This window comes from Dryobates pubescens, chromosome 9, assembly GCF_014839835.1.
Source record: "Dryobates pubescens isolate bDryPub1 chromosome 9, bDryPub1.pri, whole genome shotgun sequence".
NCBI lineage: Eukaryota > Metazoa > Chordata > Aves > Piciformes > Picidae > Dryobates > Dryobates pubescens.
The window spans coordinates 3,812,954-3,837,988 of record NC_071620.1 but is presented as its reverse complement, the minus strand read 5'-3'; the positions used below and the strand labels follow the sequence as shown (position 1 = coordinate 3,837,988).

The 25,035-nt window shown below is 43.2% G+C and overlaps 1 protein-coding gene across 2 annotated transcripts in view; it reads left to right on the top strand.

The window, feature by feature from the left end:
• The window catches only part of EPB41L4B (erythrocyte membrane protein band 4.1 like 4B), a 200,057-nt gene that overhangs the window by 47,288 nt on the left and 127,734 nt on the right, over positions 1 to 25,035 (top strand). For both annotated transcript variants that reach the window (XM_054164396.1, XM_054164395.1), the window contains exon 2: positions 20,094 to 20,198. In XM_054164396.1, coding sequence (XP_054020371.1) covers positions 20,094 to 20,198 — 105 coding nt within the window. The remainder of the gene's footprint in view (positions 1 to 20,093; positions 20,199 to 25,035) is intronic.

Below are 25,035 nucleotides of genomic sequence, written 5' to 3'. Positions count from 1 at the left end.
GGTGTCTTCTCTTGCCTCTTAAACGTTTGTGCAGTTGCAGCCTTTCAATTAGCCTTTCTCCTCTACTTCACAGCAGTGACTTCATTTGTTCAGTTTCTGGATCAGTAGCATGAGTTGTTAGATAAACACTCCTTGTATTGTGTGCTTTCTTTGTCAGGTTACCAGTGTGCCTTGTATATTTAATACAGACAAAGTTACTCCTTTTGTATTAATACAGTAACAATGCGAACAGAAGATTATTTGTCCCCACTAGCCCCTACCCTGTCTGAAAACATCAAAGTAAGATTTAATCACTTTATCAAGGTGCTGGAGAAAAAGAATATAGGATCAGTAGCTGAGCTGCTACAATGTGCAGAAAACACAGACACCGTCTAGAGTTGCTGAAAGTAATTAAGAAGCAGTGTTAGTGCATGATAAAAATACAGTGTGTGATGTCATTTCATTACGTACTGTTGTTCTGACCTGTAAATAAGGCGGTTCAAGTTTCCCTAAGAAGCTTTGTAAATAGTACATCAGACTGCTGATGCTTTCTAAAGTGAGGAAGACATTTGCAATTTGTGTAAATTCGCATCTCTAAGTATGATGTAAACATCGCTATTGGAAAACGCCACTGAGTAGTCTGCACACTACAGTCAGTTACTGATAAGTTATATTCAGGGTTGTGAATAGATTATTTTTTAGGGGGTTAATTTAATTGAGCAATGTTTTTGGTATGCCACTTGAACTGTTTTAAATCTTTAGTGAGTCAGTCTCATTATGCAGTGGAAAATGATAATGCATTTAATCTATTTTTAGTACTAAGACTGAGCCAAGGAACTTAGCTATAGTAGTTCTAGCAGAACCATTCTGCTGTGGTTACCTTGTAGACCACCTATTCTGAAATGGGTGCTCAATTGCCTGAGAAATTTCTCTTTCCAAGGTGCAGCATTTGATCTAGAATAAATCGTTCATAGCACAGCCTCTCCATGAGGTGAGTGAAATGTCCGTTATCTTACAGAGGGATGCTGTTCCAGGGTGTCATGGTCGCACCTCGAGTACTGTGTCCAGATCTGGGTCCCTCAGTTTAGGAAGGATGTTGAATTGCTGGAACAAGTCCAGAGAAGAGCAACAAAGTTGGTGAGGGGTTTGGAGCACAAGCCCTATGAGGAGAGGCTGAGGGAGCTGGGGTTGCTTAGCCTGGAGAGGTGGAGACTCAGGGGTGACCTTATTACTCTCTACAACTACCTGAAGGGAGGTTGTAGACAGGTGGATGTTGGTCTCTTCTCCCAGGCAGCCCGTACCAGAACAAGAGGACACAGTGTCAGGCTGCACCAGGGGAGGTTTAGGTTGGATGTGAGGAAGAAGTTCTATACAGAAAGAGTGATTGCCCATTGGAATGGGCTGCTGGGGGAGGTGGTGGAGTCGCTGTCATTGGAGGTTTTCAGGAGAAGACTTGATGGGGTGCTTGGTGCCGTGGGTTAGTTGTTTGGGTGGTGTTGGATTGGTTGATGGGTTGGACGCGATTATCTTGAAGGTCTCTTCCAACCTGGTTTATTCTATGTATTCTATTCTATGTATCCAAAGGGCAAACAAGGCATAACTCATTCCTTCATCCATGTATTCCTTACAGTGTCTTGAAGACAACTGGTGTCTGTCTGCAAGATAATGGTTTAAGCACTGACTGTGTCAGATTAAAACAAACCAGTGCAACATAGACTTCTGAAAATTCTTATTAGATCTTGTGTGTCTTGGGAACCACATGTATTATATCAGTGTTTTGGGTTGTTGTTTGTATGTTTGTTTGTAGTTTTTTGTCTGTTTGGGTTATTTTTTAACATTTGCTTTTGCAATTAGGCTTCCATTTCTCAGGTGCTCACACTTGCTTTGGAGTTGAATAGCAGAGATGATTGTTTAATTTAGTTTTATGTCTGCCATTATCCTTCAGCAAATTCCTACAATTTAATACTCATGAAAATTCAAAACAACCAGCAACTTCAACAGTGATGAAAGCCAGAAGACAACTAACTGGAATACAGTGCTGCATTGTAAACAAAACTGTATTAATTTGGTGTAAGTGAAAAACAAAGTATGGAAAGGCTTATTACCAACAGACAGTTAATTTTATGTCTTTTCACTGTCAGAAAGCTTAAATTAGGAGAAGAGGAAAAGTGGCAGAGTTTAACTCAGATGGGAGATAAATCTAACCCTACATTTACATTTAAAGTAAAGCAAAGCTTGAAACTGCTTTTTGAAGGTTTAAATGTTGTCATATTGTAGTTTATAAATTTAATGTTTTCATGACTCGCCAGGAAGAATGGATTCTCTAAGAGTGAAAAAGTAACCTGGGCTGGGAAAGGACAATTTCAAATACATAAGATTTTGCAGCCCCTGATGTGAAAAAAAAGGAGGCTGAAAAACATTTGGTGTTGTTTGCAAGCACATATGTGCTCCCCGCTGACTCTCAGTGGTGCATGGAGTCTTAATTTTGTATGGAATCTTGGAGAAGGAAAGGGAGAGTGCTCTTACATCAGAGTAACTTGTATTTTAATGGGTTGATTGTGGTTTTATCACTAAATATATTTTAAAGAGTTGTCTTTTAATTTAATTGCCTATAGTTATTGAATAACAGTAATTTCCTTCTCTGAATGTTGGGCATGGGGAAGGAGGATTAAAGAAACAGAGGAAGGAGCCGTCCTGTTTCTCAGCAAGTGAATGAGTGAAAACGTGTTGAGGACATGAGTTTGGTGGTCTGTATTATGAGTAGAGAGTATTACCTTTCAGTATAGGTGAGTATGGGAGATGTAAGATAACTTTGTCTTGACATAATACATTAAGAGTGACTGAGGTGACTCCAGACCCCCAAAATAAATTGCCAGACTCACTCAGAAGGTTTTGGAAACAAATGAAGCTATATTTACCAGCAAACTAAAATCTAGAAATATGAAATGCAATGAATATATACTCTCTCTCTATATATATATATATTTGCATATATTTACAATTTCTAAACAACACAGAGACCCCTCTGGCTACCAAACTGCCCCCTCGCCTCTCCATCCACCCCGTACAAGGGAAAAAGGAGAAAAGAAGAAAGGAGTTAGTGTAGCTTGCTGGTACTTAGCCACAAGAATGAATGCAGCCAAGGTCAGCAAAGCTAAGCAAAGACAGCAGCTAGTAGCAGCTAGAGTGGAAGAAGGAAAGAGGAAAAATTGTTTATGCAACTAACTTTGCTGCCAATGAGCAAGCCAATGGAGTTACCATTACCTTATCATTGTTCTCCTTTTACCTCCAATGGTAATTTATTGACATTGCTACAATTTTCTTTGGAATTTTCCTAGGCATTAGCCTATAACTGTTACCATCTTCCATAAGTTGAGTCTCTTCTGCCTGTAGTGATCTTATACTTGTCTCAACCTGATGGGACCTGTGGTCCAGCCTCATAACACCACGGGGGCCCTTTCCTGATCTCTAGTTTGTTGGCGTCCTTAACGCAAATCACCAGCACACATGAGCTTGATGTCTTCCAAAAAGTCAATGACGATGTGTTCTACCACCTCCTCCATAGGGTAGATGAAAGTGTTAAACAGGATAGCTTCCAAGAGAGTTCCCTGATGAATTCCCCTTTGTGGTGCTTTGAAAAAACCTGATATTCCACACTCCCAGAAATCATGAATTTATGGCATTTCATGACCGTGGGGCGTTACCATACTGGGCAGGGGATTCTGGGTCTCTCGCTTCCCAGGAGCTCAAGCGTGCAGATGTTTTCACTTGCAGGTGTTTTCACTTGGCTTTTGGGATTTCTGGGTGGTATTTTCACTTTACCTTTCTGTCTGTATTATAGATAGATAGATAGAATCAACCAGGTTGGAAAAGACCTCAGAGATCATCAATTCCAACCTATTACCTAACACCTCATGACAACTGAACCATGGCTTCAAGTGCCACATGCAATCCTTTTTTGAACACCTCCAGGGACGGTGACTCCACCACCTCCCTGGGCAGCACATTCCAATGGCCAGTTACTCTTTCTGTGAAGAACTTCATCCTCACCTCGAGCCTACACTTTCCCTGGCACAGCTTGAGACTGTGTCCACCCCCCGCCGTGCTCGCTCTCTCTCTCTATATATATGTGTGTGTGTATGTATATATATACACATAGACACACACAGACACTGATGTAACCTGATACTTTTGTAGTGGAGGAGTAAGCTGTGTAAAATCAACTAGAAAACTCTCCCTACCTTTTTTTTCCCCTCCATGTCTTCTGTCTTGGTAAGAGGGGGAAATGGGGGAGCACTAAACCCATAACACCCTTGTAGCTGGTTTCCAGATAGTATACTAACCATTAATAGAATAAAATAGAATGAACCAGGTTGGAAAAGACCTTCGAGGTCATCGGGTCCAACCTATCACCCAATACCATCTAATCAACTAAACCATGGCACTGAGCACTCCATCCAGTCTCTCTAAACACCTCCAGTGAGGGTGACTCTAACCACCTCCTTGGGCAGCACATTCCAATAGCCAATCTTGCTTTCTGTGAAGAACTTCTTCCTAACATCCAGCCTAAACCTCCCCTGGCACAGCTTGAGACTGTGTCCTCTTGTTCTGGTGCTGGGGGCCACCCAGGAGGAGAGACCAACTCCTACCTGGCTACAACTTCCCTTCAGGTCTCCCCTGAGCCTCCTCTTCTCCGGGCTAAGCAACCCCAGCTCCCTCAGCCTCTCCTCATAGGGCTTTTGCTCCAAACCCCTCCCCAGCTTTGTTGCCCTTCTCTGGCCACATTCCAGCAACTCAACAGCTTTCCTAAACTGAGGGGCTCAGAACTGGACCCTTTCAGTCCAGTGATGCAGCCATCGACAATGACACACCTATCTGCACTGCAGTGTCTCAGCTCAGGATGCAAGGATCTTGTGGGTAGTCTCACTGAAAACCCAACCTCTGAGGCAGACAACTTTTGCTAGTCTTTCATCCAAGATTTAAAAAGAGGACATAAGATCTTCATTATGTGTGATTGGTGAGTGACTGATCACTCAGTTTATCTTCTTCTGAATTGCTTGTTTTCCTCACAACATATGGTATTTTCTGTACAGTAAGATGAAAAATGAAATCTCTTAATCTACACACTTTCTGGCTCCATCAACAGTCATATGTGCTTGCTTGCTCGGCCTGAATGAACTTCATCAGTGCTGTCTGTAAATCCACACAGTTGAACAACTGAGTTTACACTTGTTCTTCATGTGTCATTGACAAGAGTGTTGTATTTGGTTGCAGTTAAAGGCTCTGCTGGCTACATAGGTATGACTTGGAAGTCAGCTGAGTTGTTGATGTCATTTAAAAGCTATCAGTAAGCCAAATTGTCAGTATGGTCAGAGTTTGGCTTGGTTTGTATAACTTTGCTCCAACAGAGGAACTGGAATTTGCTCTTGACTCTTGTCCAAATCTGCAAGTCTGGAAATGAGAAGCATTGTTTCTATTAATAGACTTCCCAGGGAGGTGTTGCAGCTTCTAATATTCGACGGGAAGAGTTCTGGGCCATCTTGTCTGGACTGTGTGTTTGCTGAGAAAGGTTGAACCAGAAGATTCCTGAGATCCCTTCCAACCTAGGGTTTTATGGAGTGTATTAAGAAGAGTGTGTCCCCCAGATCGAGGGAGGTTCTCCTCTCCCTTTACTCTGCCCTGGTGAGACCTCATCTTGAGTACTGCATTTAGTGTGGGGCTCCCCAGTTCAAGGGAGACAGGGATCTGCTGGAGAGGGTCCAGCAGAGGGCTATGAGGATGATCAGGGGACTGGAGCACTGCCTTATGAGGAGAGGCTGAAGGACCTGGGGCTTTTTAGTCTGGAAAAAAAACTTAGAGGGGATTTAATAAATGCTTACAAATATCTGAGTGCTGGGTGTCAGGAGGGAAGGGACAGGCTCTGCTCACTTGCTCCCTGTGATAGGACAAGGAGCAATGGATGTAAGCTGCAGCACAGGAGGTTCCAGCTCAACACAAGGGGGAACTTCTTTACTGTAAGGGTCACAGAGCACTGGAACAGGCTCCCCAAAGAGACTGGAGTCTCCTTCTCTGGAGACTTTCAAGGTCCATCTGGATGCATTCTTCTGTGACCTGAGCTAGATTGTATGGTCCTGCTCTGGCAGGGGGGTTGGACTCGATGATCTCTTTGGGTCCCTTCCAACCCCTGACATCCTGTGATCCTGTGATTAGTGATAGAATAGGGAATTAGGACAGCAAAGTCTGATCTTCTAGTGATGTAGTCACTTTACAGACAACCACAATACTGTATTAAAGCTGAAGGATTAGGAGTGATTGAAAATTGATTGAATATATAATTCAAGTGTTGGGAATTCTCCTCTCCTGTTTAAGCTTTTCTGGAGTCCAAAAGCCCAAATGGAACAGACTTAGGTTGCCTCCCCTCTCCCCTTTTATTCCTGGTAGGGGAAAGCAAATTAGACAGGAGAAAAGAGAGGAGAAATTATGAAAGAAAGAGTCTTGGGTCGATTTGGAAGTAAAAAGCTAAGTTTAACAAAATATAAAAGGCATTTTGAGTAAAAGGAAGATTACAAAGGTATAAGGGAAAAGGGCAAATCAAAATACATACAAAACCAGGCACAGCTAGCAAAGGATTCTCTAGATGCAATGTGGATTCTCTTTAGATGCAGTCCTTAGGAGTCTGGAGCAGCATGGATCAGGCCCCACCACGTGGTTACAGCAGCAGCAGGAGCAGCATCTCAGACAGGCAAGGACAGGAGCAAGAGGGACAGGACATGGCTCCTCTTAAATAGGCTTGGTGGACAGGAAGCAGGAGTGGAATAGACTTTGACCTGAGGACTCTTCCAAAAGGGAGGGGATCCAAGTCTCTCTGCCCACCTGGGCCAGGTTTCTTTGTATACATGGGGGCTAGGTGCTTTTCAGCCCACCCCCTCCAGGGCTGGGTGTAAGCTAGCACACCTATGTTATAAACAAAGTTTTTTGTCAATATATAGAGGCTGTACTGCAGCTGCAAAACTGGTGGTACAGCCATTGCTGAGGCCAACACAGGGATTTAATTTTGAACTGGTTCATTATCCCTCCAAGTGGAAGCTATAGTGTGAACTGGCTTCATGTTACAGTGGCTTTTGAATATGAACTTGACCACACAAACATGATGTGATATAGTAATACTGTGAGTAAAGAATTCTTGCTATTTGTTTATTTGAGTTTTGGGGGACAAAAAAAGGGGGGGGGGGGGGAAGAAAAAAGTTTGACTAAACGGCCAAGTTATCATTTTAAACAATTGTGATGGTAGACATTCAGCTGTTTGTGACTGGCCAGTTTGGAGTGTTTGCTCTCCCCTGTCCTGAGGTCCAGACTCCCAGAAAAAGATTTTTGCAAAAGTTGTCAGGCATTGCAAAAATTCTGTTGAAGTAAAATGCCCAGGTAGAAAGAGCCAGGCACAAGGAGTGCCCCATTAACTCTGTCACAGTAACCAGGGAGCATTGCCAGCTTAATGAGTTCTACTGAATCTCTCTCAATCCCCATGGCAATAGCAAGTTTTCCTTTGTTTGTGTGTGGTGTTCTGAATCAAGAGTATAAGCTTCTATTGAGATTAATACATAGGTAACATGATCAAGCTGAATAGCTGATTATTTTTCCACCACTTTTTTATGGTGCCTGGGTTTGATTTCCTCTATAGTCTTTTGGATTCTGTTTTACTTCTTTTGACATGGCATGTAAATGGCCAGAATCTGTTTAATGTTATGGAGACAGGCAGGGGCAGCCAAGCTTCAAAGGGAAGGACAAAATTCAAACCTTCCTGCAGATTACTAAAACCTGCAGCCTCATAATATTTTGCTTTTCATCTGTATTTTGACTTAAATTCTGAAGGCAATCTTTTGAAGTACATCCAAAGGAAGTTCTGGTATATGATATTCCCTCCAAGGGAACAGCAAACATTGCAGCTTGCAGGGAACCTGACATGGGAGAAATCTGACCCTTTTGCAGATTTCTGATTCTTCTGTTCTGTGTCTTCCAAAAATGTCACTTCAGATTCTGATCAATACTGTGCTTGTCACAGTATCACAGTACATTAGAGGTTGGAAGGGACCTCTAGAGATCATCAGGTCCAACCCTCCTGCCAAAGCAGGATCACGAATAATACATACTAATAATGGGGTAAGAGATAGTGTTAATAACTGCTTTTATATTCTCAGTCTCAACTTGATTGGATGATCTCCCGGTTGGCATGAAATAGAAGAAATGAGGAAAAACTTTTTCATTGTGAGGGTGGCAGAACACTGGAACAGGCTGCCCAGAGAGGTGGAGTCTTCTCTGGAAACATTGAAAACCCACCTGGATGCATTCCTGTGTGACCTACTCTAAGTGATCCTGCTCTGGCAGGAGGGTTGGGCTAGATGATCTCTTGGGGTCCCTTCCAACCCCTGACATTCTGTAACTGAAGTTTCTTGTAGCTCTAACCCAGTCTTTCAGCTCCTCATGTGAATGCTCGTAACTTACATATGCTTTTACTTTAGTTAAAATAACAACCACCACCACCAAACAAACAAACAAAAAACCCCCACACCCAGGCACATCCTTGTTCATTTTTCAGAATTAAGAGAAACAGAATATTGTGCTGCTATCCCTGTTTCAGTGCTTGTAAGGTATACTTTTCTCCTTCAGGTGTGTGTGTATATATATATAAGAAGTTAGAAGCTAAGTTCTACAGTGTGATGACAATTTGCCTTGTCTCATATAATTCCTTTGGAGCAGTAAGAAGATCAGAGTGCTGGACTTCTTTCCAATATAATAAATCTAGGTCTGATGTTGGGGGCATTTTTTCTCTACTGAGGGGTGGCATCATCTAAGTGATTACTATAAGCTTGAGCTATTGTTTATTCTAACTTTATTCAAATTATACTAGTGAGGGGTGTTGGTTGGTTGGGTTGTTTTTGATTAAAAACACATGGCTGTTCCTGGTGCATCTTTTCTCTTTCTAAAAAGAAATGTAACTTATGGTGACCTTTCTCACTTGCATATACTTGGCTAATTATGTTTGTGTTTAAAAAGATTGGTCTGCCTGGCTGCCCACTGAAAATATTTTTAGTGGCAACTTTCCCTGGGTTTTGATCTGATTATAAACCTGCAGTTTCAAGAGGTTTTACTGACTTTTCTGGAAGTCTGGATTTCTGATTCTCTTCAGAGGGTAGCAGCTAATTGAAGTTGATTGTCTGGAGAGGTTCTGTGACTTGGTGTATGAAAGAATAAAGGGTGAAGAGTGCTGAAGTCTGTTGGCTGGCTGAATAAATAGGTAACTTCTAAAAGAGTTTGTCTTTGCATTTTAAATCCATAGAGCTTCTGAGCAAGGACCATCTTAGAGCTTTGTCTTCAAGTTCTGAATTCCCTTTGTGGTCTCTGCATCTATGTTTCACATCTTTGAGCTCCATTCACCAGCTCTAACTGCCAGAGTAATCAGTAATTAATATGGTTTATGTAGAAGGTTTAGCATTTTGTAAGAGTTTGTGCCAGATAAGGGAGTAGGTAACTAATGCTACTGTTACAATGCAATGTGGAATTAGTTTTCTGCTATAAAAAGTACCACAAATGATATGTAAATAGAAATATTTGTCTGTGAATTATATGAACAGGAACAGTATCATAGTGTATTAGGGGTTGGAAGGGACCTCCAGAGATCATTGGGTCCAACCCCCCAGCCAAAGCAGGATCACTTAGGGTAGTCTGCACAGGAATGCATCCAGGTGGGTCTGGAAAGTCTCCAGAGAAGGAGACCCCACAACCTGCCTGGGCAGCCTTTTCCAGTGCTCTGTCACCCTCTCTGTAAAGAATTTTCTCCTCATGTTGAGCTGAAAACTTCTATGTTCAAGTTTGAACCTGTTGCTTCTTACTACTGTGTGCCACCAAAAAGAGCTTGGCCCCCTCCACTTGACACCCACCCCTCAGGTAAGTATTTTGCTGGAGGAGAACATAATTCCTGCACCTTTTTGCTTTTACAGGTCAGCAGGTGGTGGTATGCTGAGAGTCTGTTCTGTATTCTGAGAAAGATGATCTGTAAGGCATTGTGTAAGACACTGGTTTTTAAAGCAGTCCTACTAGGTTTAGTCTCCCAGTCATAACACAGCTTTGTGGCTGCTTCCTTGCCCCTGTACCCAGCATTCAAGAAACAGCTTTTGGCACGACAGGCCTCATAACTGACTGTACAGACTGGCCTGTAAGTGTATGTTGTGTGGGGAGGGGCCTTGAAAGTGCTCTGAGCTTAAATTTCTAGTGATGTCACACTGATGTAACTTCCCCCCACAGGCAGTCTACTAGGCACACAGCTATACAGCTGCACTGACAAACCTCTTGGGTAAGATCTGGACACAGAACCCGTGACTTGGTTGGCTGGGGTAGCAGGGACCCCACAGACTTCCTTTACATGAAGTACTTCTGGCTTGTGTTGCATGTGCATCCCATTGGGTGTTACTACTGGTCTTAGCCATGTCTGTGCTAGAGGAAGGTTGTGAGTAGAACCTTATTAGTAAACTTTTTTATCATAGTGAGGCAGTTTGAAGGCAGATCCTCCCTTGCCTCCCGCTGGGGCAGAAAAATGATGAGCATCAGACAAACGGATTGCAGAAATGATGTGTGACCATTTGAGGCTGTGCCTTTAAGAAAGGGACAGTGCTGGCTAAATGTTTTGTAAATAGATTGTATTCTAAACGAATTTCATTGGTAGATAGGTGGGAGTACAATCTTCAGTTTCAGTGCAGCTGGAACTTTCGGCAGTTCGGTTCCTCGTCGCTCACCTCTTCCAGCTGTCTGCTTCTGGCCAAATAACAGATAAGCATTAATAAGCATTAATCCTGCTGTACTAGGCCTCTGCCTCCTTAACTCCCCTTTTCTGCCCCTATACACTGCACTGGTTAGGCTGCACCTCAAGTACTGTGTCCAGTTCTGGGCCCCTCAGTTTAGGAAGGATGTTGACTTGCTGGAGCGTGTCCAGAGAAGGGCAACAAGGTTGGTGAGGGGCTTGGTGCACAAGCCCTATGAGGAGAGATTGAGGGAGCTGGGGTTGCTTAGCCTGGAGAGGAGGAGACTCAGGGGTGACCTTATTGCTCTCTACAACTACCTGAAGGGGGGTTGTAGACAGATGGATGTTGGTCTCTTCTCCCAGGCAACCAGTACCAGAACAAGAGGGCACAGTCTCAGGCTGCGTCAGGGGAGCTTTAGACTGGAGGTTAGGAGGCAGTTTTACACAGAGAGAGTGATTGCCCATTGGAATGGGCTGCCTGAGGAGGTGGTGGGGTCGCCGTCGCTGGGGGTGTTCAGGGCAAGGCTTGACAGGATGCTTGGTTGCATGGTTTAGTTGATTGGGTGGTGTTGGATGATAGGTTGATATGATCTTGAAGGTCTCTTCCAACCTGGTTTATTCTATTTTATTCTATTCTATTCTCTTTATAACCCTCTTTGGGGAAAAAGGGAGGGGGGGGGAAGGGAGTACAGGGGGAAACCCCCTCTTCTGGGGGGTTTGTTTCTGTTCTTGTTTCCTTGCTGTATATTTCTGTATATATTGTAAATGTTGTATATTTGTGTACATCAATTCTCTGCGTTCCAAATTGCTTTTGTAAATACAGCATTCCCTTTTGCTTCACCGACTGAGCTAGTCGTGGCTATTCCTTCTTAGTGGGAGAGGGAAAGCTGGGCCTTCTCTCTCAACCCACCACATGATGGAAAGTTTAAATGGAAAAGCAGTGAAGTGTTTTACAGAAGCTACAAGCACAGTGACATAAGAGATCCCAAAGCATACAGAGTCCCTTATAGCATACCCAGAAACCTCCCAGCACTTCCCTTCTCCCTACCTGAGGGTACACTCAAAACCCCCAGGGCTCTTTCTTCCCCCCCTCCACTGGTAGGCTAATCTCAGCTGGCCAGATCTGAGATTGCCCTTCCCCCTTCTCCTCTTGGCATTAGGCCTAGCCAGGCCTAAGAGGCCTTGAGATAACTCCCCCTCCATTACCCGATAGGCAGCATCTCCCACGGGAGCAGAAAGGGAAGAAAGAGGAAGTGTTGAGACCTTGCAGATGCATTTATAGGGAGCAGGACATTATGGGAATGAAATACACAGCTTCCTGTGTCCACCCACTGGGCTGGACACCTGGGACGTGGAAGGTGTATCTTATGTGGCAGCAGCAAGAGGCACCCAGCCCAAACTGCCACACATAGACAGTCATATTTATAAACAAATTAAAAGAAATGGAAAGAGTTGAGTCAGGCATGCATATAGATACAAAATATATGTGAAACACATGTCCATATGGAAAATACTCTTTGTACTACTGTATCTATTTAAAACCCTTTCTCCTCAAGAAGTTTTCCCATGCAGATATATAAAAAAAGCAAAGTTGTCCGTTGGAACTTTGGTACTGCCATTAGCATAAGAAAGCAGAGAGTCTGCTTAGCTCCCCTGGGATTCTCTTCTGATAGCATTTGCCTCCTTTGCTTTGTTCTCTTCTAGGTCAGCTTAGCTTATGTTCTGTATTAGTTTTCAAATGCAATTTAAAGTCATTACCTAGAATCTCCTTTAGCTCTCCAGAAAAATGCCCCCTTTATCACACTGTGATTTGTGCAGGAAGGCGATGGCCAAGTCATGCAAGGGAAGCATAACATTGCATTTGACCATCATCTCTTAGAGGTGGCTGCTAGTTCCCCATCCATAGCTTAGCTTTATCAAGTTCTATGGATGCAGAACTGTAAATTTTGTTTCAAGTGAAATCATACAGGTTAAGAAGTGTCAGCACAGGTTTTTGTTCTATTCATCCTAACTACTTTGTGTTTTCTCAGCTGTGTTCTTGAACCTGAGGGGCATGTAGTATTTCAGGCAGGTCAGGAGAGGGAGCTGGGAGTTTAGTGGTGAAAAAGGATCGCCTTCCCATACCACTTTTTATTGTGACTCTGAGGGTAGAAATGTTATGGAGTAACCTGTATTTGAAATAATGAGTCTTCACCCACTTCTAGAACATAAAGATACAAGTAAGGATTTTTTCACTACTTTGTTCAGTGACCGATGGTAGTCTTTATCTGTTGTCTAAGGATCTCATTTAGCAGGGTTCACAGTGCAAGAGGTCTGTGTTGTCACTAGTATATGTAGGTGATAGAGACAGTAAACAGAAACTCTCACCTTTCTCTGGGTCCAATAAAGCAAAAATGTCAGTGTTAACACTAATGTTGCCAGCAGAAATTGCACTTAGGGCCCCTATCTCAGTACTACCTGCTTGCACGTCACGTGGATGACTCTGCATAAGGGTTTACCCACTGCAGTAAGTTAGCCTTAGCCAACAGCTGTGTTCCTAACCAACTCCTCATCCAGTCCTCCACATCTACAGGATGGGGGAAGAAGATATAGCATAAAAAATGGAACAGAAATGCTTGTGGATCCTTGTGAGTTTCCTTTACTCATGATTTGTGAACTAGCCACTTTCCCACCACCAGCAGCAGCCGGTGAGGATGGCTGTAACCAGCTGTGTCCAGCCTTCCTTAAAGAAACTAAACAAACAGTGAAATTCTCCCTTCTAGATTATGTAGATCTTGAGAGAGAACGTTCTCATGTTCCTTTTTTTTTTTTTCCACCAGCAAGGTGGACTTCTGAGGCTCTAGGTATGCTGTGATAATTGGTTTCTGAAGGGCTCTACTGTAAATCTCAGCATAGTGAAAGTGCATATGTTGAAAACAGCTGTGTAAAGCCACCCTGCAGAAAAAGGTAGCTTTGCAGATCATTTTACAAAGCTGGTCCACCTGTTGTTGTACTTGTCTGCTTGAGGAAGAGGTACCATGTGTTTTGGAGGTGGGGAAGTGGCTGGAAGCAGGGATAGCAAAGGAAAGCAAATACTCACCCTTCAGTTTTCACCTTACCTTCTCAAATTTGTTGTAGCTGTTGCTGTGCATATAACATCTTTCCAGCAGATTATTTGGCATGGTTTGGGGCTTTTTAGTGATGGCTCTGCATGTAAAGTAATACCCTCTCTGCTATATTTTCCTGTATATTCTCTAGCACACTGTGCTGCTGTTCCAATACTTACTCATCTCAGTGAGTTTGTACTTTATGAATAATTATTCTCCCCCTCCCCCAATTATTTATTGCAAAGTTTTAAAATTGTATATTATTCTTCCCTACTCTTTATTCTTTGTGGTTTGGTTTTCTTGGATGTGTTTTTAGTTTTGGGCTTTGTATTCGTTGTCCTCATGTAGCAGTAGAAAGCTTAGGCTGATGTGAGAGACTTTGTTGTCCTTCAGCTAAAAGTTTAATTGCATCATCAGTTATGTTTTCTTTGGGGCACATTCAGCAATGCTACTTTTTCCTACAGTCCTTACTACATTTAAACATAAATTGCATGCAGTAGCAAACTCTGAAGCAGTGTTGTTGCTACTGCCATGACAGGGTGAGAAGCTTAATGGTTAATTGAACAATGTCCAAGTGATTTTAAGCCAGAACTGAAAACTTGAGTCAGTGGTTGACTAGTACAAAAATAACCTACCATGGTATAGTTTGAGTTAGATTGCCTTATGGAAGTATGATATGTTAAGAAACAACTTGCTTTTCTTTTAAGTCTTAACACTGAATTTGTTATGTACTGAAAGAAACCAATATTTGCATAATTTCAATTGCAAAAAATGTAACACTCTGATCAATAATTTTTAAGAATACAATTCATTAGTTGCCCGGGAGGAAGGTGGGACAAGCTCTAAAGTAATGGTTAGTTTGTAGAAAGCAGCATATAGTCTGCACAGTGTCATCTGTAAGTGGTGGCCTGGAAACTGGAACTTGGAAAAAAATATTGCCATCTTTGGCAATACTGCCTATAGCAGCATTGCTGGGATGGGTAGTGTGGTTTTCACCGCAGCTTTTGCAAGCCCTGCCATGGCCTCAAATAGACACTTTGCTGAAGCTGTTAGATAGCATAGCAATTGTGCTATACACCATGCAGCTTTTTTTTTAGCTTTGATGTGCCTACAAGAGTCAAAACCCAATGGATCACTGTCCAATGACCAGTCCTAGAATCACAGAATCAACAAGGTTGGAAAAGACCTCTAAGATCATCAAGTCCAACCTGTCACCCCACACCTCATGTCTAGACCATGGCACCAAGTGCCATGTCCAATCCCCTCGTGAACACCTCCAGGGACGGTGACTCCACCACCTCCCTGGGCAGCACATTCCAACGGCTAACAACTCTCTGTGTGAAGAGCTTTCTCCTCACCTCGAGCCTAAACTTCCCATGGCACAGCTTGAGACTGTTTCCTCTTGTTCTGGTGCTGGTTGCCTGGGAGAAGAGACCAACCGCCACCTGGCTGCAACCTACCTTAGGTAGCTGTAGACAGCAATAAGGTCTCCCCTGAGCCTCCTCCAGGCTAAACAATCCCAGCTCCCTCAGCCTCTCCTCGTAGGGCTTGTGCTCGAGGCCTCTCCCCAGCCTTGTTGCCCTTCTCTGGATATGTTCAAGAGTCTCAGTGTCCTTAATATCTGTTTTACCCTTCTTCCAAGGAACTGATTGAAGAGGTTTATAAGAATATAGAACTGTGGTTCTACTACGTGCTTTATACCGATGCCCACTTGAGTCCTTGTAAGAGGACCCACCAATAAGCCCTTGTTAAACAAAGATTTTCTTTGATACCATGATACATGTTCCCATGAAAATATTATGGGGAGTTACTTGAGAAGGGTTTCCAGGATACTGAGTGGAGGAAGCTGGCATGACTGTGTCCAGAGAAGGGAAATGAGGCTGGTGAGCACAAGCCCTGTGAGGAAAGTCTAAGGCAACTGGGGTAGCTTAGCCTGGAGAAGAGGAGGCTCAGGGGAGACCTTATTGCTCTCTACAACTACCTGACGGGTGGTTGTAGCCAGGTGGGGGTTGGTCTCTTCTCCCAGGCAACCAGCACCAGAACAAGAGGACACAGTCTCAAACTGTGCAAGGGAAAGTGTAGGCTCAAGGTGAGGAGGAAGTTCTTCACAGAGAGAGTTGTTAGCCATTGGAGTGGGCTGCCCAGGGAGGTGGTGGAGTCACCATCCCTGGAGGTGTTCAAGAGGGGATTGGTTGTGGCACTTGGTGCCATGGTTTAGTAGTCATGAGGTGTTGGGTGGCAGGTTGGACTTGATGATCTTTGAGGTCTTTTCCAACCTTATTGATTCTATGATTCTAGGACTGTCAAGCAGGAGAGGGCTGACTGGCATGAGAAACACCTTTTTTCTTCTTCTTTCCCCTTGCCTCAGGTAGTTGTTTGTTTTCATTGAGCTTCGCAACCTGCAAAATGTAATTCAGTCTTTTTGTTTTTCTTGAAGGACAAAGAGGCAAAAGGGGACACAGGGGACACCCTCCTCCTTGTTCAGTGTTATCTTGCACTGTGGCTAGTTTTGTGTGTAAAAAGGACATCGTAAACAACCCCCACTTCCACCTTCCCAGTGTTTTGTCTGTGAGGTTTCATGGTGCTTACACAAGTTCTTCTGCGTTCCAAGGAACACTCCACCAGAAGCTATCAGTGATTTAGCTGTTGCTCTAAAAAAAAAAGCACCAAACAACAACCAACCAAGCAACAACCAAAGAAAAAAACCCAAATCCACAATTCCGTCCCCCCCCTCAATAAGCAACAAAGGCCAAAAAATAACTCTCAAAACAACTGCAAAACCAAGTAAGATTTTGCAACTTTTGTTGCATCACTTTCCTCAAATACCTAAATATAGTAAGTTTCATAAATATTGATACCTAAATACAGTATGTTTCATAACAACAAAGTAGTAACTGCATAATAGTATATGCCCCAGCATCCCTTTTTGGAGATGCAGCTTACATGTCTCTTACATCTGACAGTTCTGAACCATCTGTTTAGCAAGGTAGGACTGTAAATTAGTTTTAAGATTGGGATCTTTAATACCTACCCTCAAAAAATACGCACAAGTTGAAGGTCTGCAGAGGAACTGTGATTTGTTATGTTCCAGCTGATTACATCTATAAAAATGCCTTTATTGTTTCTGCAGTACCAAGCTTGGAAAGGGACAGACAGCAGGGCGGTTTTTTTTGTAGGGGGGGTTGGGTGGGTTGGTGGGGGGAGGGTGTTTTGTTTGTTCTTTCATTTGTTTGTTAAGCTGCTGCATTATCTAGAATAAGGAGGAAAAGACCATGAAAACAAGAAGTTTCTCACATGGACAGTTTTTCCATTAGAGACTACTTTAGTGCATGTATAATTCCTGAGGAACACCACCCATTTCATTCAATGCACAGGTACCAATTTCTCAGTCCCCAGTTTGAATCCCTAGATAAGGCAGGCAGGGAAGAGGCAGAGAAAAGGAGAACAGGTCATCCTTTACTGCTAGTAGAGGAGTGAAGTCACTTTTATCTCCCTCTTTAGTGTGACATCTCAAAGTTTTTCATCAGCAATCAGTTGGCTGCAGCAGCTTTATCTGATATAATTTGCTGGCCAAGTTCATTTAGTGACAAGTTAAATGTTACAATCTCCTATGAGATGTGTGTGTAATGCTGTGGTTTATGGTCTAGCTGTGCTGTGCAGGGCTATTCTCCATGTAATATGTATGTTGAACATTAACTACTATTTGGGTACAGAAGGTGGAGTGTGCTCTCTGCTTTCTATTGGGTGTGTAGCAGCCAAAGATAAACATACTTGTAGTTAATGCCATAAAGCAAGCAACTAAGAATAGAGTGATCATAGGGCGTCAAATCAGTTTTATTTAGTGTTGTTTTTAATTCCCTATATCTTGCAGTTTCATTTTTAGTACTTTGGAGGGGTTTCTCCTCCCTCATGTGAGAAGAATCACTTTAAATTCTGTTGTGCTTTGGTTCAGCTTCTTTTAGCAAGTGCTGAATTTATTGCGTGTGAGAAAATGTTTGCTTTTAGCAAACCTTTTGTTTCTCTGGTCGCAATCATTGTACACACAAGGTGATGGTTTCTTAGCAGCATGCTGCTTTAAGAAGCTGTAGTATTCTCATCTGCCTTCCTTACCGTGTTGAACTTTTCAGTTACTCAACTCTTCCCCCCCCAAAATAATAAAACATTATCTTATGGTGATCATTTAATGCTTAAGTTTTTCTGCAGCTTGTTTTAATGGATCTCATAATGCTGGTCCTGAGATTTGATAAGATTCTATATCTGTGCTTCTGCTTTGTTAGTAAAAAACAACCAAACCAACCAACCCCACAAACCCAATGAGAACAAAATCTAAATCCATAAAACTCAAAGGAAATTTGCTGCCTACACCTAAGCTTGCTTGAGCTTCTTGGAAAAACACAGAGGTGAAACTCTTCATCTTGTCTTTTGCTGGAGAAGACAGATTTTTAGACATCTAGGAATACTGGAGACAGAAGACCTGCATGTTATGATTAATGCTGCTTTTGTGCAGAAGGCCAGACTAAAGGAGCTGAATGCTGTTTAGCTCCCCTTCAGCTAAAATCAGTGAATTTTGCTACATTTTGAGATGAAGTGGGAAGGGCTAGTATGTTATAGCTTAAAAAAAAACCTCAAATAAAACAAACCAAAACCAACCAAAAAATGCCTACACCAAACACAAACCAAAAAATCATCAAAAGTGTATGAGGGACAGCAGGCACAAAAGTAGTTCTAGATCTGAGACCTTACTGCTCTCTACAACTACCTGAAGGGAGGTTGTAGACAGGTGGGGGTTGGTCTCTTCTCCCAGGCAACCAGCACTAGAACAAGAGGACACAGTCTCAAGCTGTCCCAGGGGAGGTTTAGACTGGATGTTAGGAAGAAATTTGTCATAGAAAGGGAGACTGGCCATTGGAATGGGCTGCCTGTGGAGGTGGTGGAGTCAATATCATTGGTGGTGTTTAGGAGGAGACTTGATAGGGTGCTTGGTGCCATGGTTTAGTTGATAAGATGGTGTTGGACTTGGTGATCTCAATGGTCTCTTCCAACCTGGTTTGTGCTGTGCTATGCTATGCTATTCTATTCTATTCCTGGTAGCTTTAGTCTCTTACTGAGATTTATGATCATCTCAAGTATTTTTAGCCTAGGGGTTTTTCTTGCTCAGAAACCTGAAGACTTTCTTTCCATAGTAATATAACAAGATTTGCATAAAAATTTGGCTTGTTATACGCTCTTCCTCCTACCTGTCTATGACCTCCAAGCTATTCTTCTTCTAGTGTTTGAAGTTGAAGCACTGGTTATTTAAATTGTTGTCCTAACCTCAGAATAAGTAGGCTTAGTGCAGCCTAGCTTTAAAATCAGCTAACATTTCTGCTACTAACTGTAGTCCATGATAAGGGAGTAGATTTTTTTTTTCCCCTATGCCTGTGTGTTTCAGATGGCATGGCAAGTAAGAATTGCAGCTTCTTTTTTGTGAGACCTTTTTAATTTCTAGTTTTGGGGTTTTTTTTGCATTGAAAGGCTGTAAATGTGATTGCAATTAGCAGCATTATTGAAGGGTTCTTAGGAAATTCGAATAATTTTCCTCACAGTGGTCTGGAGTATGGAAGGTTGCATAAGGAGGTGGTAGAAGCCACATCCCTTTGGTTTTTAAGGCCGGGCTGGATATGGCTCTGAGCAACCTGCTGTAGTGTGAGGTGTCCCTGCCCGTGGCAGGAGCGTTGGAACTAGATGATCCTTGAGGTCCCTTCCAACCCTAACAATTCTATGATTCGGTGATTCTGTTCAGGCTCTCCAGAATTAATTTTGCAGCTTGTGTGGTAGCATGGCACTGCCTGATTGCAGTTGATATGTGGTAACAGCCAGCAGACTTCAGGCAGTATGTCAAGCAACCTTTTCCTGGAGGAAAACTTCCTGCCTTCAAGGGGCTTGGCTCTGTGTCTTAGGACACTTGCACAACATAGTCCTTTCCTTTCTCTGCACTTTGTGGCAGCAAACTCTCAAAAGTTTCTTTGAGAGTGAAATCTGATGCCATTGGAATAGCTGCAGAGAGGAACAACATGCCACTGTGTGTGTCTTGAAGAAAACAAACAGAAATGACAATACAATTCATTAGAAAAAACAGATACTACTTTCCATTGTGCGTTTACCTCTCCCTCATTGGAACTTCAGAAGATACCCACCCAAGCAAACTAACCCATACCCACTCACAACAAAACCCTGCGCTTTCTTTTCTGTTACAGAAAAATGCAAAGGGACAGGAGTTGTTTGACCAGATTGTGTATCATTTGGACCTTGTCGAAACTGATTACTTTGGACTACAATTCATGGATGCTTCCCAGATTAAAGTAAGTACAACTTCAATTAATGTTTGTGTTCTGCAGTAGTTTGTGTTGCCTACAGTGACTATGTTTACTGGTGTAGTTTCATGGAGAGATGTGGGCATTAGGGGATATACTTCTGAAACAGCTAATATCACAGTATCACCAAGGTTGGAAGAGACCTCGAGGATCATCAAGTCCAACCTGTCACCACAGACCTCATGACTAGACCATGGCATCAAGTGCCACATCCAATCCCCTCTTGAACACCTCCAGGGATGGTGACTCCACCACCTCCCTGGGCAGCACATTCCAATGACGAACGACTCGCTTGGTGAAGAACTTTCTCCTCACCTCGAGTCTAAACCTCCCCTGGCACAGCTTGAGACTGTGTCCCCTTGTTCTGGTGCTGGTTGCCTGGGAGAAGAGACCAACCCCCACCTGGCTACAACCACCTTTCAGGTAGTTGTAGAGGGCAATGAGGTCTCCCCTGAGCCTCCTCTTCTCCAGGCTAAACAATCCCAGCTCCCTCAGCCTCTCCTCATAGGGCTTGTGCTCAAGGCCTCTTCCCAGCCTCCTTGACCTTCTCTGGACACGTTCAAGTGTCTCAATGTCCTTCTTAAACTGAGGGGCCCAGAACTGGACACAGTACTCAAGGTGCGGCCTAACGAATGCAGGAGTACAGGGGCACAATGACCTCCCTGCTCCTGCTGGCCACACTATTTCTAATGCAGGCAAGGATGCCATTGGCCCTCTTGGCCACCTGGGCTTATGTTGAGGTGGCTGTCAATCAGCACCCCCAGGTCCCTCTCTGCTTGGGAGCTCTCCAGCCAGTCTGACCCCAGCCTGTAGCTCTGCACGGGGTTGCCGTGGCCAAAGTGCAGCACCTGGCACTTGGACTTGTTGAATGCCATGCCATTGGACTCTGCCCATCTGTCCAGTCAGTCGAGGTGCCTCTGCGGAGCCTTTCCATCCTCTAACTGACCAACGTCTGCTCCTAACATGGTGTCATCTGCAAATTTGCTGATGACTGACTCAATCCCCTCATCCAGATCATCAATGAAGATGTTAAAGAGGATGGGGCCATCTTGCATATGAATCCATATTGAATCCGAATCCATATTGAATCCAAATCCATATGCCTGTGACTTGATTGCACATAGATGAAAAGGCAATAATTCTAGGTAAAGAAAACTGTGCTTTATGTTTAGTAGGCTCATGGTTTTAAAAATAAGTTAAATCTCTGGTTTCTTTTCATCTGTCTTTGCTATTCCATGCTGTGGTGATTTGAGCCTTAACTGGGATTTAAGAGCTCAGATGGAGGGGGCAAGACTGACAATCCCTTCCCTGCTTCCTTCTCCTCTAAAACAAAGGAAAGAAAGGGGAATAAGGGGAAAAAAAAGGAGGATGTAAATCTACCGAGAAGTAATTTGGAGTCGGTTTGGAATTAGAGGTAAAAATTTTCTTTAAACAATACATATGTATAAAAAACAATAACAGGAAGGGTTCACAAGGGTAAGGAACAAGGATGGATAGGGAGAGTATATATATATATAAAACCCAACAGTCCTTTGAAGATGCAGCAGGGAGAAACCCCAGGCCTGACCATGTCACAGAGAACCAGGGAGTCAGCAGCAGCTCTCTTAGTCCTTTTGTCCCCCCCCGAGGCAGAAGCACAAGAGAGCAAATGGCTAAGGTGTCTTCCTTTTTATAGGCTTGCTGGACAGGGAGGGGGAGTGGAACAGACTAACTTGGTTTCTGTGGTGGTTCAGGCTGGGTGCCCCCCCCTGATGCCACCACACATGCCACATCTGCGGTGTCCCAAGGGTCCAGCCCAGTGGGTGGACACGGGAAGCTACATATTTCATCCCATAATGCCCTGCTCTCTTATAAAACCATCAGCGGGGTCCAGCACTTCCTCTTTCTTCCCTCACCATTCCTATAGAGATTGGTCCCTATCTGGTAATGGGGGGAGCTAGGCCCAAGGCCGGGGGGAAGGGCAATCTCAGATCTGGCCAGCTGAGATTAGCCTAACAGTGGGGGGGGTGGGGGGTGGGGGGGTGGAAGAAAGAGCCCTGGGGGTTTTGGGTGTACCCTCAGGTGAGGAGAGGGAAGTGCTGGGATATTTTTTGGGTGTGCTTTGGTATCTCTCTTTTGTCACTGTGCTCGTGGTTCTCTGTAAAATATTCACTGCTTTTCCATTTAAACTTTCCACCACTTTTGCAATCCGTTTGTCTGATGTTTTTTTTACCCTGCCTGTGGGGGTAAGGGAGGATCAGCCCTTCCAACCCACCAGTTTCCCAGGGGGAAAATCCCACTCTGGGGAGGGCAAGGCTCTCACATGTCCTCCCTCCCCGGCTTTCAGGATAGGCATAACCCATCACACATGCACAGATTATTTTGCTCTGTAAATTTATTTGCAATAGAGAAACATTTTCCTTCTCTCCCCAGTCCAATGTTAAAAAAGCATACAGAATTTTTTAAGATATGTGAATTTATGGATGCAGGTAGATAAAAATACTAAGAAGACAGGATTAAAAGACTGCATCCTCGTGGTTAAACTGTATGGCTGTGTAATCTTCCTTTGCCTGCTTACCTTATTTGCTGAGTTGTGGGTATGACAGTCAACCTGGATTGTGGAGAGAGAACAAGCAGACTTGGAAAATAAGTGTTTGCTTTTCATCTCTGCAAATGTTCTTTTCCATAAAGCAACCGAAGACAGGTTGGACTTGATGATCCATGAGGTCTTTTCCAACCTTGATTCTATGATTCTATATTGGACGTAGCACTTGGTGCCATGGTTTAGTAGTTAGGAGGTCTTGGGTGACAGGTTGGACTTGAGGTCTTTTCCAACCTTATTGATTCTATGATTCTAAGACAGATGTATTCTGTGCTGTTAGAATAAAATAATGGGAAAACATGGCTGAATCTCATGAAATGCAGATTCTGACTTTATCACTTCCAAATTCTCAGTCTTATTCTCCAGTAAGTTTGGGTCACTGTGACGAAGGTCAGATCAGTATTTTACTAGCTGCATTATCATCTGATTTTTACCATCTATTTTAAACCAAATGGGAAAGCTGTCCAGCTGTAACAACTTGGTACTGAAAAAGGGAATCTGTGCTTTTAGGGAAGAGAAAACTAGTATCCAAGCATTATCCTGATATCACAGTTAATTTAAGGGCATTTATTTAGCACTGGAAGCTGATTATATTGTTACTGGTTTTCAAATAACCTAAGTAGGAGCTTGATAACTAGGAGTGGTTCCCTAGCAAGGAATTCTGTAAGCAGAAAGGGAGAGTGAAACATCAGTTCCTGGAAAGAAAAAGGGCAGATTAGAAGCAGAAGACTTAGCTGAGGAAACAGAGGATGCTCATTTTCTTGTATATTTGCAAAACTGAAGGACTGTTTTGAATGGTAAGAAGGATGAAACACAAATGTAGGCAGGTACGTTTTCCATTGATAGCTCTACCCCTGGTATTCAGGACAAAACATGCCTATATGTGCAAGTGTTTTAACTTTCTTTGTATGTTATTTCTTTAATCTGTGTTGAGGGGGGAAGTAAACCATGGCAAGAGGGATAAGGGCTATGAACAGCTTTTGGAGTGTCTAGAAAAGCCAACACTGGCTGCAGGGCTTTTGTAGTATGGTTATGGTTTCCTGAATTAACAGGAGTAGTGAGGGCAGAATTCTTCACTGTTGCTGGAGTGAAGGCTGAAAACTCTCATTTAGGTTTGTTTCTTTTGTCTGCCTCAAGCTGGGCATAGAGTAGACCTCAGAAAGCTTCAAAGTACAAGTTTTTATCTTCCCCAGCAAAAAAGTTTCATGATTTTACAAACTCCTTTGGTCTGTTTTGGACTTGTGACCTGCTTATTTCATTTGCGTGGCAATTAATGCATAGCCTCCATGTGCTTCTGCTTAGTGCCAGCCCAGCCAAACAGTGGCAATTGCAGGACTCAGAGATTAAAGTTGTGTAAACTCTTTGAGGCTCTAAGCCTTTGTCTTTATTATGTCTTGTTAAGTGCTAAGTATGTTTAAGTTACTGTTATAAATAAGAGAGCACAGAACAGTCTATATAACAGACTTCTGCCGTGTGCTCCAAGGCCAGCAGCTTTTTAGTGTGCTGTGGGTTTTGCATTCCTGTAGGACAAGCTGTGTTGATAGCTTTGATTTAGAAAATCAAATATTTGAGTGAGAAGTCTTTATTTCTGTGAACAGCTTATTTTCAATAACCTCTCAAAAAACACTTCCAATTCAACCCCAACTCACAGAATTGTGAAAGACAGGATGGCAGCAATAACACAGAAAGTGCAGTAAAGCCTATTCAGTGAACTCTGCATCATTCTGTATCTTGTGCTTTTTGAAGCTATCCATGAATAGAAGGATGTAGACAATCATCTGGTAGTTGTTTCTGAAGCAAAGCTTTGTGTACTGTTGTATTTTAAGTTATCTGGTATTAACTCCAGAAATAGAAGTTCTCTGCGGGAGAGGGGTAGGGGTTGTTAAGAATTGTTAGTGTGTGGAGAAGTTTGATTTAGTGGAAACCTTTATTCCTAAGTCAGGTTTAAAAGACAGCACAGAAATATTGCCTGCTGGCGTTCAGCACCTTGACTGATGACAATTTATAGCTTAAGGTTAGGAATAAAGCTGCATCTACTGCACTCTTTCCTTTTTTATTACTTTATTTTTCTCCCCTCCTCTCCCTCCTCTCCCTCCTCTCCCTCCTCTCCCTCCTCTCCCTCCTCTCCCTCCTCTCCCTCCTCTCCCTCCTCTCCCTCCTCTCCCTCCTCTCCCTCCTCTCCCTCCTCTCCCTCCTCTCCCTCCTCTCCCTCCTCTCCCTCCTCTCCCTCCTCTCCCTCCTCTC